Here is a 21,485-nt window from a genome sequence, read left to right as displayed (position 1 = left end):
GAAGTCTGAGATTAGGATGCCAGTATGGTTGAGTTCTGGTGAGGGCCCTCTTCCAAGTTGCTGACTACTGCTTTCTCATTGCGGAAAGAGGGCAAGAAAGCTCTTTGGGGTCTCTTTTATAGGGGACTAAGCCCATTCATGAGGGCTTCACCCTCATGACCTAATCACCTCCCAAAAGCCCCACCTCCAAACACCATCAACATTGGGAGTTAGGATTTTAACATCTGAATTTGGGGGGATACAAGCATTCAGCCCATAGCACTGTTTTTCAATGAAATGTTTTTTAAGCACTGGATATAAATATTCAAAATGACCCATCATATGTTGGTTAAGTTTCAAAGCATATAAATATTAGAATAAAAGTTTTTATGAAGAAAGTGAATAGTATAACTTCTCAAGTTTGACCTTTTCTCATTAAGCATGGAACCATTGGCTGGGTAATGGATTATAATTTTGGATAATTATTGCTATGGTTTGAATGTTCATTCCCTCTAAAACTTACTTTGAAACTTAATCCCCACTGTGGCAGTATTGAGAGGTGGGCCATTAAGAGATGATTGGCCTTCTTTCCCATCCTCTTCTAAAAAAAAGAAAAAAAGGTGATTGGGTCCTGAGGGCTCTGCCCTCATGAATGGATTAATCCATTCATGGATTGAGGGATTAATGGGTTATCATAGGAGTGGGACTGGTGGCTTTATAGGAAGAGGAAGAGAGACCTAAGTTAGCACCACTCAGCCCCTTCCTCATGAGATGGCCTGTGCTGTCTCAGAACTTTGCAGGTACCCATCAGCAAGAAGCCCTCACCAGATGTGGCCCCTCAACCTTAACTTCTCAGCTTCCATAAGAAATAAGTTCATTTTCTTTACAAATTACACAATTTCAGATATTCTGTTATAAGCAAAAGAAAACAGACTAGATGTCAATGAAGAGTCAAACTGTAAAATATTTTAAGAGATTTATTCTGAGCCAAATATGAGTGACATTGGCTCATGACACAGCCCCAGGAGATTCTGAGAACTTGTTCCTTAGATGGTTGGGCTACAGCTTGGTTTTATGCAAGGCTGGGTGGAGGGAGGCATTGGTTCCAGATCATAGGTAGATGCAAAGATTTTCTGATTGGCAGTTGGTTGAAAGAGTTTATCTGAAGACTTGGAATACCTGGGTTAAGGTAAGGAGTTGTGGAGACCAAGGTTCTTCTTAGGCAGATAAAGCATCCAGGTAGCAGGCTTCAGACAGAATAGATTGTAAATGTTTCTTATTAGACTTTTTTTTTTTTTTTTTTGAGAGATGGAGTCTTGCTCTATCACCCCGGCTGAGTGCAGTGGCATGATCTCAGCTCACTGCAACCTCTGCCTCCCGGGTTCAAGCGATTCTCCTGCTTCAGCCTCCTGTGTAGCTGGAACTACAGGCGCTGCCACCACAGCTGATTTTTGTATTTTTAGTAGAGACGGGGTTTCACCATATTGGCCAGGCTGGTCTCGAACTCCTGACCTTGTGATCCGCCCACCTCAGCCTCCCAAAGTGCTGGGATTACAGGCATGAGCCACCGCTCCTGGCCTCTTATTAGACTTTAAAAGGTGCCAGACTCCTTACTTAATTCTCTCCTGAATCAGAATAAAGACCTGGAAAGGAAGGAGGATTCTCTACAGAATGTAAATTTTCCCCACAAAAGACAGCTCTGCAGAGCCATTTCATACAAAAGAAATATGTTAGGGAATAAAAGGTTTCAATTTGTTTTAGGGCCTGCTATCTGTCATGTTGGCGTCTTATTGCTACAAAGAGTCTGTTTTGTCAGACTTAGGATCTCTATTTTAATGTTAATACTGGTCAGGTTTTTTGAGACAGAGTCTCACTCTGTCACACAGGAATGCGGTGGCAGGATCTCAGCTCACCGCAACCTCCACCTCCTGAGTTGAAGCGATTCTCCTGCCTTACCCTCCCAAGGAGCTGGGATCACAGGCGCCTGCCACCATGCCAGGCTAATTTTTCTATTTTTTGTAGAGATGGGATTTCACCATGTTGGGCAGGCTGGTCTCAAACTCCTGACCTCAGGTGATCGCCTCCCTCGGCCTCCCAAAGTACTAGGATTACAGGCGTGAGCCACTGCGCCTGGCCTGTTTCAGGTTTACTTTAGAATGCTCTTGGCCAAGAGGAGGAATCCATTAAGTTGGTTGGGAGGCTTATAATTTTATTTTTGGTTTATAAAGATAATTATATAACTAAAGCCCATGAAATGTTGGAACAGTAAGATTTTCTTGGTGGGTAGCTTATGATTTAAATGCAAAATCAAGTTACTTAGTGAATTTCAGCTGTGAGGTGAACTGCTGAAAAATTCATTTACTTTTTCCTCTTGTAGGCTCAAGTTACAGGGAGCACACTGAATGGCAGGAAGGAGAAAATTCAGGCTGAGGAAGGTGATAAGGAAAAATGGGATTTCCTGCAGTTTGCTGAAGCCTGGACTCCAAATGACAGTTCTGAAGAGTTAAGGAAGGAAGCTTTGTTCACTCACGTAAGATTATGTGCCTCTTTTCTATTTTTTTTTAGTATCCTGAAACTATGACTTTGTATGTATGGTTTTAAATAGCAACTCTCAGTTATTTATGGTGTTGAAAGGAGACTTCACATAAAGCTGGAAACCCTCTTAGAACCAAAAATTAACATTGTTTTCCAACAGTTTTAGTACTTACTGTTCAGCTCCTCAGATAAACAAACCGAATAAAATTCAGAGTTCAAAAGAAAATATAGGAGGCTATCTTTATGACACTGAGAATAGGGAAGAGTATATTAAATGTGCCTTAAAACGTGCAAATAATAAAGAAAAAGATTCAGATATTTGAGTATATCGAAATCAAAGGTTTTGTTATACAAAATGTCCTGTATATAAATTACAGACTCAGTAAAGATATTTGCATTACAATGTCCAAAGTATATGAAGAATTTATATAACTCAATTAGTAAAGCATAAACAAGTCAACAGAAAAATAGGCAAAGAGCTGGGCATGGTGGCTCACACCTGTAATCCCAGCACTTTGGGAGGCTGAGGCAGGCAGATCACCTGAGGTCAGGAGTTTGAGACCAGCCTGGTCAACATGGTGAAACCCTGTCTCTACTAAAAATACAAAAATTAGCTGGGTGTGTTGGTGCATGCCTGTAATCCCAGCTACTCGAGAGGATAAGGCACAAGAATCGCTTGAACCACCTGAAGGCAGAGATTCCCGTGAGCTGAGATTGCATTGCTGCACTCCAGGCTGGGCGACAGAGAGAGGCTGTGTCTCTGTCTCAGAAAAAAAAGAAAAAAATAGGCAAAGAATATGAGCATCAGAGGATACCTGAATAGCCAATAAACATGAAGAGAAGCTCTACCTCACTAAAATAAGGCAAATTGTAAAGATAATTTTGCCCTTTACTATTTATTAGTAAGTAATTAGCGGTATAACACTTTCAAAGCATGTGACCCCCCCGTTCCCAAAATTTTTTACTGAGTGTTTTTAGCATTCATTAATGATATTTGCCTGAATCACCTTTGAAATGGTTTTTCTTTTCTTTTCTCTTTTTTTTTTTTTTGAGACAGAGTCTTGCACTATTGCCCTGGCTGGGTGCAATGGCATGAGCTCAGCTTGCTGCAACCTCTGTCTCCTGGGTTCACGCGATTCTTCTGCCTCAGTCTCCCGAATAGCTGAGATTACAGGTGCCCGCCACCATGCCTGGCTGATTTTTTGTATTTTTAGTAGAGACGGGGTTTCACTATGTTGGCCAGGCTGGTCTCGAACTCCTGACCTTGTCATCTGCCCACCTCGGCCTTCCAAAGTGCTGGGATTACAGGCGTGAGCCACTGCACCCAGCCTGAAATGGTTTTTCTAATTCCATCAGTGCTTCTATATTTATTAGTTGGCATTTTTCTGTAAAGAAGACGTTTACCTCCCCGCTTTGAAAAATTACCACTATGGACCAGGCATGGTGGCTCACAGACCTGTAATCCAGCACTTTGGGAAGCTGAGGTGGGTGGATCAGTTGACGTCAGGAGTTCGAGATCAGCCTGGCCAACATGATAAAACCCCGTTTCTACTAAAAAAAACAAACAAAAAATTAGCCAGGCGTCATGGCACACGCCTGTAATCCCAGCTACTTGGGAGGATGAGGCAGGAGAATCACTTAAACCCAGGAAGTGGAAGTTTCAGTGAGCCGAGATCACGCCACTGCACTCCAGCCTGGGTGACAGAGTGAGACTCCGTCTAAAAAAATAAAAATAAAAATTACTATGAACTTAGGGGTTTCAATTATTATTATTTAATGTGTTATAATCTTTTACCTTTTTTTCTCTTTCAGCTTAGATCTGGCTAATGAAACCTCCTTTAAACTGGCTCCTTTTTTAAAAAACACATCCTTATAATTCTCTGAGTGCTTCCTTGCTTTCTGGCACACAATATAGAACAGGTTAACCTAAATTTTTTTACCCCAGACCTAGAATTAGCCATTTCTTTAAGGAGCACTTACTCCCTTTACTGTGGAGTGATATTTAGAAATTAGGATTTTTTTGTTGTTGTTCCTCTGGGCTATCATTGCTTCTAGGCTCTTTTCAATATACAGAATATATTCTCACACATATATAAGGATACATGCACAAAGATCTTTACTGTGTCATTTTTTAGAATGCAAAAAAATGGAAACAACCAAAATGCTCATCAATAGAAGAATGGATATGTAGATTGTCATATCTTGTAAAATGCTATTTAGAAGTTAAAGTGAATGAGTTATATTTATATGTATCAACATGATGAGATCTTGAAAACACAAAGTTGCTTTAAAAACACATAGCACACACACAGTATATTCTATATTTATGAGTATATATATGTAGTAAAACATAAACACACATTGGAAGAATATATATCAAATTTATAAAATTGGTTACCTCTGGGAGAGAAGAATGGATATGGGGAAGAATAAAAATGTGATAGCAACTTCAGCAAAAATGTTTTATTTCTTTTATTTTATAAAAAGATCAGAAGTACAATATTAATATTTGTAAATTTTGAATGGTGGATATATAGATTTTTGTTATATTCACTATACATTTCTATATGTAAAATCCCCCAGTCTCACCTCTAACAAATGCTATATGTAAAACTCCCAGTCTCACCTTATAACAGATTATTTATAAATTTAATAAGAAATAATATGTTAGAAAATTTGTAATTTATAATGTCTGCTGTTTCCTAGCCTTTTTTTTTTTTCAATTCTTATTTTTTTAAAAGACACGCTCTCTGCCTATCACCCAGGTTGGAGTCCAGTGGCATGATTATAGCTCACTGCAGCTTCAAAGTCCTGGACTCAGGAGATTCTCCCATCTCAGCCTCCCACAGGCATGTGCTACCATGCCTGGCTAATTTTTAATGTTTCATAGAGACAGAGTCTCACTACGTGGCTCAGGCTGGTCTCAAACTTCTGGCCTCAAGCAATCCTCCCACCTCTGCCTCCCAAAGCACAGAGATTAGAAGCATGAACTGCCACCACTCTTGGCCTTCTAGTCTTTTTGAGGTAATATGGTGTCAGAGTTATGGAGAGTTTAATTTTAATTTTTCAAAGAACTGATCAGAAATTATAGGAATAAAATTTTTACATTTTTTCTGATAATACAAAATTAAAAATTTAATGTGAAGTTTAATTTCACAAAAATACATTATTTTATGTAGAATTGTATTACATTTTTAATTATCTTATTTGGAGGTCTAGTACATTTTTTTTCTAGAATATTAGAAAGTAATTCTGTCAAATATTGCTAAAAATTAGATTATTTATAAGATTTTCTTTTAATTTAAAAAAGAGTTTTCTTTGTTTTTTTTGTTTGTTTTTTGAAGATGGAGTCTCACTCTGTTGCCAGGCTGGAGTGCAGTGGCGCAATCTTGGCTCACTGCAACCTCCGCCTCCTGGGTTCAAGCAATTCTCCTGCCTCAGCCTCCCAAGTAGCTGAGACAACAGGCACACACCACCACGCCTGGCTAATTTTTTGTATTTTATTAAAGACGGGGTTTCACTCTGTTGCCCAGGCTGGTCTCCAACTCCTGAGCTCAGGCAATCTGCCCACCTCAGCCTCCCAAAGTGCTAGGATTACAGCCATGAGCTACTGTGCCCAGCCAAGGTTTCTTTCTTTCTTTTTTTTTTTTTTTTTGGAGACGGGATCTTGCTCTGTCACCCAGGCTGGAGTGCAGTGGCGCGATCTCGGCTCACTGCAAGCTCCGCCTCCTGGGTTCATGCCATTTTCCTGCCTCAGCCTCTCCGAGTAGCTGGGACTATAGGTGCCCGCCACCACGCCCGGCTAATTTTTTGTATTTTTAGTAGAGACGGGGTTTCACCATGGTCTCGATCTCCTGACCTCATGATCCGCCCGCCTCAGCCTCCCAAAGTGCTGGGATTACAAGCGTGAGCCACCGTGCCCGGCCCCAAGGTTTCTTTCAACAATGCTTATTATATTATATTCTGGTCTACAATAAAGTCAGTAGAAATCCTAGCTATTTTTAAAATATATAAATAAACCTATGATTTGTAGCTGTTCTTTCTCTAAAATTTCCTATCAAACTATGTTTACAAGTTCATTTCTAAGATAGATATTAAGAATTTGAAATAAATCTTCCTACATATATATATGTTTATTGTTTTTCAAAGTTTATCTGAAGAAAAATATATATTCGTATACACAATTTTAAAAAATCACCCATACCAAATTTTACTTTTGAGTTAGGTTTATGTCTTTCATAGTTTAGTGTTGTCTTATAGATTTTCCAATACTTGTCTTTATACAGACACAGTTTGATGTAAATTGGAATCTTACAATGTAGGGATCTTTTGTTTGTTTTGGTTAGTTTTGCTTTGTTGGTATTTGCTTATTTATTGTATGGCCAGCAAGTGAAGTGTGCTTTGATTGACTTTAGGTGGGTGTGCCCTCTCATCACTCTGTCTATACCTTCCCAGCTTCATGCAGTTTAAGAAATGTTCAATTTGTTGGCAGGTACTAAGGAAATTTAGTCTACTGATTAACATATTTTTCTTCTGAACATTGCCAGAATTTAAGCATTTCCAATGGGAATTTTCCTATGAATTTGATTTATTTTTATCCATTTACAAAGCCTTTTAAAGAACATTTCCAGCATCTCCAATTTTAGAAAACTTTCAACTTTCAATTAAACTTTCCTAGATTAACCAAACTTGCCATTTGACATCAAAAACTTCTTTGACTCAAAAATTTTTATCAGTTCTAATTGGATGGTTTTTAACAGCTTGTGGGTATTTCAGTATATTATTGAATATTATATATTCAAGTATACATATACTATATATAGTATATACTATATATATCAAGTGTATATATAGAATAAAAATACAAAAATACAAAATTTTTATATATAGTATACTCTATATCAAGTGTATATATAGTATATATTATATATATCAAATATACTTGAATATATAGTATATACTATAAACTTGAATATATATAGAATATATATAGTTTATATACACTATATATATTCAAGTACACTTGATATATATACTTGAATATATAATAGTCAATAATATATTCAAGTATATATATAATATGTTCAAGTATATATATATTCAAGTATGTATAGTACATATATAGTACATATAGTATAGTATATATAGTACATATATGCTATATATATGCTTGAATATATATATAATTATATATTATTCAAGTATTTGAATAATACCTTAAATGAAACTAATCCACACAAATGTATGAATCACAATTCTTTACCCATGCTAGATGTATTTACATTTTTTAAGAAATTATGGTATTTATTAACCCCAATGAAACTCAAATTGAAGTCCAGTTCAAGTGAAAAGAAAAAATTCCACCACCACAAGGAAAGATACTTTTGCACAGCCCAGTTGGCTGTCCTATAAGTAAGCAGTCTTGCCTTGGAGTCCATCACCAGGGTCACTGCCTAAGATGTGGTCAGTCCAGTTTCCACTGCTTCTTCCTTTCTTCTACATCTGAATGTGTCTGACTTCTAAATACTATTTTGGCTTTGAGGTGTTTTGATTTCTCTACAGTGGCTTAATGTAGGTCATCTCCAGGTGGGAGAATGGTATGGATAATATTAGTGTATGTTATTTCTAAGCAATGAAAGGCTGTTTCTGAATAAAGCAAGCTGAGTGGAGTATTCAAATAGGGAGCCTCCTTCTCTCTTCGGTTTTCATTTTGCTACCATCATCTAACACGTGTCTCTTCCTCTAGCTCTAGCTGTGGGAAATTGGGGCCCTTCCCTTAACCTCTTTAGGGCCTTTTCTTACCCTCTTTTGTTCCTTTCTCCAATAATCAGCAACATTATTTATCTAGCCATTTGAGTTACTAGATTACTAGATGGCTTCTAAGCCCCCTTTCATCCATTATATATAAACTATAAAGTATCCTAAGAGAAACTTGGTGCATAAATGATTCATAGGTGAGCCAAAAAAAAAAAGGACTCTAATTTAATATGGGTAATGAGTCCTGCTTGTGGTTAGGACATGTCTGCTTTCTGGCTGGGCGCAGTGGCTCACGCCTGTTATCCCAGCACTTTGGGAGGCTGAGGCGGGCGGATCACCTGAGGTCGAGAGTTCAAGACCAGCCTGACCAACACGGAGAAACCCCGTCTCTACTAAAAATACAAAATTAGCCGGGCGTGGTGGCACATGCCTGTAATCCCAGCTACTCAGGAGGCTGAGGCAGGAGAATTGCTTGAACCCAGAAGGCAGAGGTTGCGCTGAGCTGAGATTGATTGCATCGTTGCACTCCAGCCTGGGCAATAACAGCGAAACTCCATCTCAAAAAAATAAATAAATAAAAATATGTAGAATGGTTGCCTGTCTGCTGCAAAAAATTGTATGTAGTTAGGAGAGCTCTTCAGCATTATTATGAAATTTAAAAATATGCCCTCAGACCAGAGCTTGGTGGCTCTTGCTTGTAATCCAAGCACTTTGGGAGGCTGAGTCTCCATTGAGCCCAGGTGTTTGAGACCTGCCTGGACAACATGGCTAGACCTTGTCTCATTAAAAAAAAATAAAAATAAGAAAATTAGCTGGGCATGGTGGTACACACATGTAGTCCCAGCCACTTGGGAGTCTCGAGCTCAGGATGATTGCACCACTGTACTCCAGCCTGGGCAACAGAGTGAGTCCCTGTCTCAAAAACAAACAAAAACAAAACAAAGTTCTCAAACTTCAAAAAGAAAACGCATTTTTAAATTAAATGCCAACATTGTATGAAATGTTTGCTTTGTTGTGGTAAAAAGTGCAAATTAAAAATGTCTCATATATACAAAAAATAACCTTTTTTCCCTGCATATTGTCCAATTGAATACATGGTAACAGCAAAAAGAAAGTTGACCACAGGAGCTGTGGCACTTGTGAAATCTAAATCCCTCTTGTCCAAAATATCTTCTTTCTGAATATGGTAAAGAATTGGTTTCTTGGGGCAGCACATCTTAAATGAGAATATTTATTTAATATATATTTTAGGAGTTCAAAGCACTTTGTAATTATTATGTAATTAGTCTGCAAAATAGCCTAATTAATAAGAACATGAGGGCAGCCTCATTGTTACAGATAGAGACATACAAATGTCTCTGTTGTAGTGTTGTAGGAAAATCCGGGTTCTTGTCACACGACCAGGATAATTTAGGCATGCAGATACATTGTAGGGTGAGAAGGGCAGCATTTATTGTGTGAAAAGGAATAGAAGGGAAACAGGGACTCTCAGCAAAGGCGAGAGTCCTGCTAGCAGGCTTTGCGCTTCACAGATTGAATCCCCTTTTACCACCCAGGAACAGGAGAGGCCAGGCTCCTCCTTCCTGCAGTGGGTGCTAACTCCCCAAGGCTCCACCCCATCCTCCCAATGCACAGGCAGGTTGGAGATTCTCCAGGGAGCCCTTTTTACTTCACTGTCTCAATAGTTTACATAACATTATGTTATTATTAGACATTTGTCTTATTTACTTTTATGACTTTTAATACACTCAATAATAATGACTAACATCTATTGGGTTGTTATTTCTTGCAGCCACTGTGCTAAGCCCTTAACATTCAGGATCTTTCTTTAAAAAAAAAACACTTAAATAAAGATGGGCTCTCACCATGTTGTCTAGGCTGGTCTCGAACTCCTAGGCTCAAGCAATCCTCCCACCTCAGCCTCCCAAAGTGTTGGGATTACAGGCATGAGCTACCACTCCAGGCTCATGATCTTATTTAACCTTCAGAGCAACATCCATGAGGAAGATACTATTAACTTGCCCCACTAAATCTGAGAAAGGTTACATAATCTGCCCAAGGTCATACAGCCAATAAGTGGCACAGCTGGGGCAGAAAGTGCCAGGCCTTTCTGCTCCAAGGTCTGTTCTCATAACTTTGCCAATCCATACTAGGTGCATTAGAGTTAGCATATCATGGGCCTTCAATAAATGTATGTGGAATGAATACAACATTGAAAAACTTGAATTTGATTTAGCCAAGTTTCTGGGATGTGAGCCACATACAGGATGTTCAAAGATCATTGATTATATAAACATCTATTAAGACTATATGAAATACAAGTCAAAACCACAATGAGATACCACATCACACCCACTAGGATGACTAAAATAAAAAAGACAAGTATTGGCAATGATGTAGAGAAATTAGAAGACTCATATATTGTTGGTAGGAATGTAAAATGATGCAACCATTTTGTAAAACCATCTGGGAGTTCCTCAACATGTTAGACATAAAGTTACCATATGACCCAGCCATTGTACTTCCAAGAGAATTGAGAACATCTGTCCACACAAAAACTTGGACATGGACATTATGGCAGCATGATTCATAGTAGCCAAAAAAAGTTAGACCAGACCAAATGTTTATAAATTGATGAATGGGTAAACAAAGTGTGGTTAATCCATATGTTACCAGAAAGAGGTCTTGATCCAGACCTCAAGAGAAGGTTATTGGATCTCATGCAAGAAGGAATTTGGGGTTAGTCTACAAAGTAAAGTGAAATGACATTTATTAGAGAAATAAAGAAACTAAAGAATGGCTACTCTATAGGCAGAGCAGTGGCATGGGCTGCTTGACTAAGTATGCTTATGGTTATTCCTTGATTATATGCCAAACAAGGGGTGGATTAGTCATGAGTTTTCCAGGATTGCAAGTTCCTGGAACTGAAGGTTCCTCCCCTTTTTAGACCATATAGGGTAACTTCCAGATGTTTCCATGGCATTTGTAAACTCTTTTGGTGCTGGTGGGAATATCTTTTAGCATGTGAATGCATTATAATTAGCATATAATGAGCTGTGAGGATGACCAGAGGTCTCTTTCATTACCATCTTGGTTTTGGTGGGTCTTGGCTGGCTTCTTTATTGCATCCTGTTATATCAGTAGGGTCTTTGGGACCTGTGTGTTGTAAAACCAGTCCTGCCAAACTCCTGTCTCATCCTATGACTAAGAATGCCTAACATCCTTGAAATGCAGCCCAGCAGGTCTCAGCCTCATTTTATCCTGCCCGTATTCAAGATGGAGTTGCTCCGGTTCAAATGCCTCTGACACATACAGTGGAATACTATTTGGCCTTAAAAAGGATACATGCACTGGGCTTGGTGGCTCACGCCTGTAATCCCAGCACTTTGGGAGACTGAGGTGGGCGGGTCACCTGAGGTTGGGAGTTTGAGGCCAGCCTGACCAACATGGAGAAACCCCATCTCTACTAAAAATACAAAATTAGCTGGGCATGGTGGCGTGCACCTGTAATCCCAGCTACTTGGGATGCTGAGGCAGGAGAATTGCTTATACCCAGGAGGCAGAGGTTGCAGTGAGCTGAGATTGTATCACTGCACTCCCGCCTGGGCAACAGAGTGAGACTCTGTTTCAAAAACAAACAAACAAAAAAAAGATACATGCTACACCATGAATGAACCCTGAAAATTTACTAAGTGAAAGAAGCAGAACATAAAGGCCACTTCTTATATGGCTCTTTTTATTCAGATTAGCCAGAATAGGCAAATCCATAGAGACACAAAGTAGACTAGTACTTGCTAAGAGATTCAAAGAGAGGATGGGCAGTGACTGCTGTCAAAGAACAAAATTTAGCCTGGACAACATGGCAAAACCCTGTCTTTATAAAAAATACAAAAATCAGGTGGGCGTGGTGGCACATGCTGTAGTCCCAGCTACTCAGGAGGCTGAGGTGAAAGTATCACCTGAGCCCAGGGCAGTCGAGTCTGTAGTGAGCCGTGATTTCTCCACTGCACTCCAGCCTGGGTGACAAAGTAAGGCCCTGTCTCAAAAACAAACAAAAAAAGAACAAAATTTTTACGAATTGACTTTTAAATATCTGATTGGGTTTTTTTGTTTGAGGAGGGTTGTTTTTGTTTTTAAGAGACAGACTCTCACTCTATTGCCCAGGATTGTTCAGTGGAGAGGTCATAGTTCACTGCAGCCTCGAAATCCTGGGCTCCAGTGATCCCCCTGCCTCAGCCTCCCAAGTAGCCAGGACTATCATCATGCCACCATGCCAGGTTAATTTTTTATTTTTTGTAGAGATGGGGGTCTCCTTATGTTGCTCAGGCTGGTCTCAAATTCCTCAGCTCAAGCAATCCTCTTGCCTCAACCTTACAAACTGTTAGGATTACAGGCATTAGCCACTGCACCTGGCCCTGATTGGTTTTTATTAGCAAGTCATGAATTGGGCAGCATCCTGTTTATGAACTAGAATGATGCTTCACTAAGCTGAGCAGAGCAGAGTGGGTGAGTTTTATAGGCAGAAAAGGAGAAACAAGGAACAGAAAAGGAAGCAGAAACAAGGAAGAAAAAGCAGATTAATAGTTTCAAAATTATTTTCTTCGTAGGGGTAAAGCAGAGAGAACTTCCTCATCATCTGGTTCAGGTTGACTGGGCCCCTTTTGATTGCTGTGAATCCCTGGTGTGTGTGTGTGTGTGTCTGTGTGTGTGTGTGTGTGTGTGTGTGTGTTTTGTTTTTTTTAAACTGGCCTGTTTTTAAGTTCAGTTTGATTAAGTGGCACCTAGCATGTGTTACTCCATCCTGGTTTGGTCTGGTCTTTTGGGTCCTAGTGTAGTAGCTCAGACTAAAACAATGGCTTCACATACATTTTATTTAACATTGCCTAATGAGTATAGGGTTTCTTTCTGAGGGTAATGAAAATGTTCTATGGCCGGACGCGGTGGCTCACACCTGTAATCCCAGCACTTTGGGAGGCCGAGGCAGGCGGATCACCAGGTCAGGATATCAAGACCAGCCTGGCCAACATGGTGAACTCCCATCTCTACTAAAAATACAAAAAAATTAGCTAGGTGTGGCGGCGTGTGCCTGTAGTCCCAGCTGCTCGGGAGGCTGAGGCAGGAGAATGGTGTAAACCTGGGAGGTGGAGGTTGCAGTGAGCTGAGATCGCGCCACTATACTCCAGCCTGGATGACAGAGCGAGACTCTGTCTCAAAGAAAAAGAAAAGAAAATGTTGTACAATTAAATAGGGGTGATGGTTGCTAAAGTCTGAATATACTAAAATCATTGAATTGGACACTTTAAAAGGGTGAATTTTATGGTATATGGATTATATCTCAATAAAGTTGTTTTTTGTTTTGTTTTTTTCAAGACTGAGTCTCACTCTGTTGCCCAGGCTGGAGTGTAGTGGTATAATCTTGGCTCACTGCAACCTCCGCCTCCCGGGTTCCAGTGATTCTCTCGCCTCAGCCTCCTGAGTAGCTGGGATTACAGGTGTGAGCCACCACACCTGGCCAAAGCTGTTATTTTTTTAAAAGACTATATGCTAAATTTCGAGAATGCAAAGATAAGGAAAATAGCTAACTTTCTTCTTTTTTTTTTTTTTTTTTTTGAGACGGAGTCTCGCTCTGTCACCCAGGCTGGAGTGTAGTGGCGCGATCTCGGCTCACTGCAAGCTCCGCCTCCTGGGTTCACGCCATTCTCCTGCCTCAGCCTCTCCGAGTAGCTGGGACTACAGGCGCCCGCCACCACGCCCGGCTAATTTTTTTGTATTTTTAGTAGAGACGGGGTTTCACCGTGGTCTCGATCTCCTGACCTCGTGATCCACCCGCCTCGACCTCCCAAAGTGCTGGGATTACAAGCGTGAGCCACCGCGCCCGGCCTGAAAATAGCTAACTTTCTTTTGGCGCTTACTCTTTGGTTAGGAAAAAACAATTGTAAACAAATCATTTTAATGCAATATGATAAATATGAAAATAGAGACATGTAAGCCAGGCTCTGGGAACACAGGACAGAATAAATAACTACCTGGAGCATTTGAGAAAGTTTCCGTTGGGAAATATCTGAGCTGGATTTTGAAGGATTAATTCAAAGGCAGTAGGTCCAATTTCAGGCAGAGGGAACACCAAAAGCATGCCTAAAAGCACAGGGATATGAACAAATATTAATTGTTCTGAGAATGCAAAATCTACACAAATATGTGAGCTTAGGGCACATGAGAAGTGAGTTGGAGAGGAAGCCTAAAACTTTGGCAGTAACCAGTTGGAGAGGAACTCACACTTGCCATGCCAAAAAGTGAGACCTGATTCTGGAAGTATGTAGTGTCATGAGATGTTTTTAAGCAGATAAATAACATGATCAGATTTCTGTCTTCAAAAGATAGTCCTAATGGTAGTGTGGAAAACAAACGGAAGGGTGAAGAGACAGAAGTTCTTGGAGGCAGTGCTACTTGGGTATGGATTACAGTCATACACCACATAATGATGTGGTGTCTCATAAGGTTATAATGGAAGTCTCATAAGGTTATAATGGAGCTGAAAAGTTCCTATCACCTGGTGAGGTTGTAGTCGTAGTAACATGGTAGCACAATATATTACCCTTTCTATGTTTAGATACACAAATACTCACCATGTGATACAGTTACCTATAGTATTCAGTACTGTAACTGCTGTACAGGTTTGTAATCTGGGAGTAATAGGCTATACCAGGTAGTCTAGGTGTATAGTATGCTATACCATCTAGGTTTGTGAAGTACACTCTGTGATGTTGGTACAACTGCAAAATCACCTAAAGATACATTTCTTGGAATGTTTCTGTATCTCCGTTGTTAAGCAAAGCATAGTATACTCTCCCATCTAGTTTCAGCCTATGGTGAAGGGATCTCTCTCTCTCTCTCCACTCTCTGTCCAGGCTTTCTCCCCCTGATTTTTTAGAACCTGAGAACTTGGTTGGGTCACAGTTCAAGGTAGGTGAGTTACTGTTCCCCCAGGAGGCATGCCTCTCCTTTGCTTTCTGCTTCCACTGTGAGCACAGCAAACGAGCCTGCGTTGGCAGGCCCTACCACCTCCTCTGCCGCTAGATCTGTGCTGACAAGTTAGGAAGTCTAGTTTTGACCTTGGGTTCTAGTTGGGTTCTTCAGTATACCTTTTACCAGAATTTTACTTTGGTACTATCAGGCACTTACAGGTCTATTAATAAAGCCAGTTCCTTTTTATTCATGAGGCTATTAGTATGTATAAAGCTCCTTTGTTAAGGATTCCTAGAGGGAATTTGAGGCACTATAACCACCCTGAATTCCTAACAGTGGTAGTGACAATAGAGAGGCAAAAAATGCCAGGCATTTCAGCAGTAGAATCAATAAAATGAGACCTGAGTGGAATCCTATCTAATAGCAGCAGTGCAAAAAGAGTAGAAGGGATTGAAGCAGGCACTTAAGGAAAACACCACAGCCAACAGCATGCAGGTATATAAGGAGAGGACAAATTGAAACAATGGAAAGAGATCCAATTTAGTCTAAAACTGGAGATTTCCATGCAGAGGACTTAATAGTTAATTTGGATGAGCAGTGAAGAGCCAAAAGATTGTGGTGGTAGAAGAGGAGCTGGCTTAAGGACAGAGGTGAAGCGTTCACTCAGGACGTCTTGAGTTTGAGGTATCTCTGAACCTCAGCTATTGTCCAAGAGTCATTTGGAGCTCAGCCCTAGAGCTTAAAGAGAAATAATGGTACATAGGTACACACTAGACATAAGTGGATTAATTTAACCCCCGAGTTACATTCTAATAATCTATATGTTATATGATATTTTGCTATAAATTCTCATTGTCCTTATTGGAAGAGACAGCCATTCCCAAAGATATTTGCATATACTACTTTTGATGTCATGGGATTTTTTTGTACAAAATAATCTTTTTAATCTTTTCTTTATATTTTTTAACTTTTATTTTAGGTTTGGGGGCACATGGGAAGGTGACATACAGGTAAACGTGTCATAGGGGTTTGTTGTACATATTATTTCATCACCCAGGTATTAAGCCCAGTACCCAGTAGTTATCTTTTCTGCTCTTCTCCTTCATGCAACCTCCCCTCTCAAGTAGACCCTAGTATCTGTTGTTTCCTTTTTTGTGTTCATAAGTTCTTATTATTTAGCTCCCATTTTGTATTAGTCCATTTATGCTGCTGATAAAGACATACCCCAGACTGGGAAGAAAAAGAGGGCTTTTGTTTGTTTCTTTTGTTTTTTTGAGACGGAGTCCTGCTCTGTCGCCAGGCTGGAGTGCAGTGGCGCGATCTAAGCTCAATGCAGCCTCCACCTCCTGGGTTCAAGCAATTCTCTTGCCTCAGCCTCCCGAGTAGCTGGGACTACAGGCACGCACCACCACACCCAGCTAATTTTTGTATTTTTAGTAGAGACGAGGTTTCACCATGTTGGCCAGGCTGGCCTCAAACTCCTGACCTTGTGATCCGCCCACCTCAGCCTCCCAAAGTGCTGGGATTACAGGTGTGAGCCACCGTGCCCAGTGGAAAAAGAGGTTTAATTGGAATCACAGTTCCACATGGCTGAGAAGGCCTCAGAATCATGGCAGGAAGTGAAAGGCACTTCTTACATGGTGGCGGCAAGAGAAAATGAGAAGGAAGCAAAAGTGGAAACCCCTGATAAAACCATCGGGTCTCATGAGACTTACTCACTATCACAAGAATAGTGCAGGAAAGACTGGCCCCCATGATTCAATTACCTACCCCTGTGTCCTTCCCACAACACATGGGAATTCTGGGAGATACAATTCAAGTTGAGATTTGGGTGGGGACACAGCTAAACTATATCATTCCGCCCCTGGCCCCTCCAAATCTCATATCCTCCCATTTCAAAACCAATTATGTCTTCCCAAAAGTCCCCCAACATCTTAATTCATTTCAGCATTAACCCAGAAGTCCACAGTCCAAAGTCTCATCTGAGACAAGGCAAGTCCCTTCTGCCTATGAGCCTGTAAAATCAAAAGCAAGCTAGTTACTTCCTAGATACAATGGGGGTAGAGGTTAAATACAGCTGTTCCAAATGGAAGAAATTGGCCAAAACAAAGGGGATACAGGGCCCATGCAAGTCTGAAATCGAGTGAGGCAGTCAAATTTTAAAGCTCCAAAATGATCTTCAACTCCAGGTCTTACAGCCAGGTCACACTGATGCAAAAGGTAGGTTCCCATGGTCTTGGGCAGTACTGCCCCTGTGGCTTTGTAGGGTACAGCCTCCCTCATGGCTGCTTTCACAGGCTGGCATTGAGTGTCTATGGCTTTTCCAGGAGCATGGTACAAGCTGTCAGTGGATCTACCATTCTGAGGTCTGGAGGACAGGTGGCCCTCTTTTCACAGCTCCAGTAGGCAGTACCCTAGTAGGGACTCTGTGTGAGGGCTCCAACCCCACATTTCCCTTCCACACTGCCCTAGCAGAGGCTCTCCATGCGGGCCCCACCCCTGCAGCAAACTTGCCTAGGCATCCAGTCATTTCCATACATCTCCTGAAATCCAGGTGGAGGTTCCTAAACTTCAGTTCTTGACTTCTGTGCACCCACAGGCTCAACACCACATGGAAGCTGCCAAGGCTTGGGGCTTCCACCCTCTGAAGCCACAGCCCAAGCTGTACATTGGCCCCTTTCAGCCATGGCTAGAGCAGCTGGGATGCAGGGAACCAAGTCCCTAGGCTGCACGGAGCACAGGGACCCTGGACCTGGCCTACGAAACCACTTTTTCCTCCTGGGCCTCCTGGCCTGTGATGAGAGGGGCTACCATGAAGGTCTGTGACATGGCCTAGAGACATTTTCCCCATGGTCTTGGGGATTAACATTAGGCTCCTTGCTACTTATGCAAATTTCTGCAGCCGGCTTGAATTTCTCCCAAGAAGTTTTCTGTCACATAGTCAGGATGCAAATTTTCCAAACTTCTATGCTCTGCTTCCCTTATAAAACTGAATGCCTTTAACAGCACCCAAGTCACCTCTTAAATGCTTAGCTCCTTAGAAATTTCTTCTGCCAGATACCCTAAATCATCTCTCTCAAGTTCAAAGTTCCACAGATCTCTAGGGTAGGGGCAAAATGCCGCCAGTCTCTGCTGAAATATAACGAGTAGTCACTTTTGCTCCAGTTCCCAGCAAATTCCTCATCCCCATCTGAGACCACCTCAGCCTGGATTTTATTGTTTATATTGCTATCAGCATTTTGGGCACAGCCATTCAACAAGTCTCTAGGAAGTTCTAAACTTTCCCACATTTTCCTGTCTTTTTCTAAGCCCTTCAAACTGTTCCAGTCTCTGCCTGTTACCCAGTTCCAAAGTCACTTCCACATTTTCAGGTATCCTGTCAGCAGTGCCCCACTCTACTGGTACCAGTTTACTGTATTAGTCCATTTTCATGCTGCTGATAAAGGCATACTTGAGACTGGGAAGAAAAAGAGGTTTAATTCGACTTAAAGTTCCACATGGCTGGGGAGGCCTCAGAATCAACAGCAGGCAGCGAAAGGCACTTCTTTATATGGCAGTGGCAAGAGAAAATGAGAAGGAAGCAAAAGCGGAAACCCATGATAAACCCATCAGATCTCATGAGACTTACTCGCTATCACTAGACTAGCGCAGGAAAAACTGGCCCCCATGATTCAATTACCTTGCCCTGGGTCCCTCCCACAACATGTGGGAATTCTGTGAGATACAATGCAAGTTGAGATTTGGGTGGGGACGCAGCCAAACCATATCACACTTATAAGTGAGAACATGTGGTATTTGGTTTTCTGTTCTTGCATTAGTTTGCTAAGGATAATAGCCTCCAGCTCCATCCATGTTCCCACAAAAGACATTATATCATTCTTTTTTATGGCTAAATGGTATTCCATGGCATATAAGTACCACTTTTTCTTCATTTAACCTGTCATTGACATGCATTTCTGTTGATTCCATGTTTTTGCTATTGTGAATAGTGCTACAGTGAACATTCCTGTGCATGTGTCTTTATGGTAGAATGATTTCTATTCCTCTGGGTATATGCCCAGTAATGGGATTGCTGGTTCGAATGGTAGTTCTGCTTTTAGCCCTTTGAAGAACTGTCATACTGCTTTCCACAATAGTTGAACAAATTTACACTCCCACCAACAGTGTATGTGTTCCCTTTTCTCTGCAACCTTGTCCACATCTGTAATTTTTTTCGCTTTTTAATAGCCATTCTGACTGGTGTGAGATGGTATCTCACTGTGGTTTTGATTTGCATTTCTCTAGTGATCAGTAATACTGAACTTTTCTTCATATACTTGTTGGCCGCATGTATGTCTTCTTTTGAGAAGTGTCTGTTCATTTCCTTTGCCTACTTTTTGTTGTTGTTGTTGTTGTTGAGACAGAGTCTCGCTTTCTCACCCAAGCTGGAGTGCGATGGTGCAATCTTGGCTCACTGCAGCCTTTGGCTGCCAGGTTCAAGCAAATTGCATGCCTCAACCTCCCGAGTAGCTGGTACTACAGGTGCACGCCACCATGCTCAGCTGATTTTTGTAGTTTTTGTAAAGATAGGGTTTCACAATTTTGGCCAGGCTAGTCTTGAACTACTGACCTCAGGTGATCCACCCATCTTGGCCTCCCATAGTGCTGAGATTATAGCCATGAACCACCACGCTGGGCCCTTAGCCCACTTTTTAATGGAACTTTGTGTTTTTCTCTTGTAAATTTGTTTAAGTTTCTTATAGATGCTGGATATTAGGCCTTTGTCAGATGCATAGTTTGCAAATACTTTATTCCTTTCTGTAGGTTGTCTGTGTACTCTGTTGATAGTTTATTTTGCTGCGCAGAAGCTCTTAAGTTTAATTAGATCCCACTTGTCAACTTTTGCTTTTGTTAAGATTGCTTTTGGTGTTGTCATGAGAACTTTGCCCATTCCTTTGTCCAGAATTGTATTGCCTATGTTGTCTCCCGGGGCTTTTATAATTTTGGGCCTGGAGGCTCTGTACAGGGAGTTGCCGAGCAGCTACTGGCTCGATAGCTCTGGTGGGGGATGGCTAGAGCCCCAGGCTTGGAGGACCTACCCAATGAGCAGATATGGGAATGGGCACCCATGTAACAGTCTGGCCAGTTTTCTGTAGGGCTACTGAAGTAGCTGAGGGCCCCTCCAGTCCCTAGTCATCTCGGATTTTCTAGTACCTAGAGGTATCACCAGTGAAGTCTGTGAAACAGCAAAGATGGCAGCCTATCCCACCCTCTAGGAGCTTCATCCCAGGGAGGTACAGGCCTGTTGCTGGTCCAAAGGCACCTGAAGGAGGTAGCTGGTGACCTGGTTGGGAGGTTCTGTCCAGTGAGAAGGAATGGGATCGGGGACTCACTTAAAAAAAAGCAGTCTGGCCACGTTTTGGTAGAGCAGCTGTGCTGTGCTGGGGGATCCCTTCCACCCTCCACACTCCCTTCCGCTTGGACTCTCCAAAGCTGGAAGACTGGAACAGCTAAGGTGCCCAAACAGCAAACATGGCGACTAGCCCCTCCCCTCAGGACCTCCTTCCTAGGGAGGTGCAGTGCCGCTTCTGGTAGCTGACTGGCATTTTAGAGGTGCCATGGAAGTGAGCTGCCGTGGAAATGGGGCCTGCAGGCTGTTGCTGCTCATCCACCTGCATTCAGCCTCTTTCCTAGGGATATGTACAGGAGTCTAACTTCCCACTTCATGGGACACCACACCTGGCTAAGACTATGTCTCTAAAAAAATAATAAGTAATAACCTTTTCTTTACTACTTTGGGTTTTTAAAAAAATCAAAATGTGTTTTATTTTGTGTGTTTTGTTTTGTTTTCTCTCTACCTGCAGAGAAACACTAGTAGTGGTGCCTAAGAGTGGATATTGTCAGTATTTTATTCAGCTGTATGGGAATGAACATTTTGGAAAATCTGAAAAAAAAAAAAAAAAAAAAAAAAAAAAAAAACAGTCATGTCTTTCTTAGAATAATTTAAATCTGTTTTTTCAGTTAGATGATTAAAACCCTACTTGTGTCACTCTATCTCCTTTGAAAACAGACTCTTGTTGGCTTGTTTACAAATGCTCACGAGGGCTCTTTAGTTCCAGTTCCAATCATCAATCCTCTGTGGTTCAAGAGACCAGCATGATGTCCCAATCACCCATTTGTAAAATAGGTTTATTAATATTTTTAGGAACAGGAGCCAAATGACATGAGGCAGTAATGGTTCCTACCAGAGCTGCCCTTTGATCAAAGTC

General features: G+C 41.2%; 1 protein-coding gene and 1 long non-coding RNA gene across 14 annotated transcripts in view; one reads left to right on the top strand and one right to left on the bottom strand.

Annotated features, from left to right (window-relative positions):
- Positions 1–21,485, bottom strand: part of LOC134735541 (uncharacterized) — a 130,114-nt gene that overhangs the window by 35,103 nt on the left and 73,526 nt on the right. For both annotated transcript variants that reach the window (XR_010118735.1, XR_010118736.1), the window contains one exon: positions 14,298–14,406. This is a non-coding gene — a long non-coding RNA (uncharacterized lncRNA). The remainder of the gene's footprint in view (positions 1–14,297; positions 14,407–21,485) is intronic.
- Positions 1–21,485, top strand: part of ZRANB3 (zinc finger RANBP2-type containing 3) — a 307,089-nt gene that overhangs the window by 234,330 nt on the left and 51,274 nt on the right. For all 12 annotated transcript variants that reach the window (XM_063630970.1, XM_063630972.1, XM_063630968.1 and 9 more), the window contains one exon: positions 2,357–2,509. In XM_063630970.1, the coding sequence (XP_063487040.1) occupies positions 2,357–2,509 (153 nt within the window). The remainder of the gene's footprint in view (positions 1–2,356; positions 2,510–21,485) is intronic.

The sequence above is a fragment of the Symphalangus syndactylus genome, chromosome 22 (genome assembly GCF_028878055.3).
Source record: "Symphalangus syndactylus isolate Jambi chromosome 22, NHGRI_mSymSyn1-v2.1_pri, whole genome shotgun sequence".
NCBI classification, from domain to species: Eukaryota; Metazoa; Chordata; class Mammalia; order Primates; family Hylobatidae; genus Symphalangus; species Symphalangus syndactylus.
The sequence above is the reverse complement of the archived record's forward strand: the minus strand, read 5'-3'. Positions and strand labels throughout refer to the sequence as shown.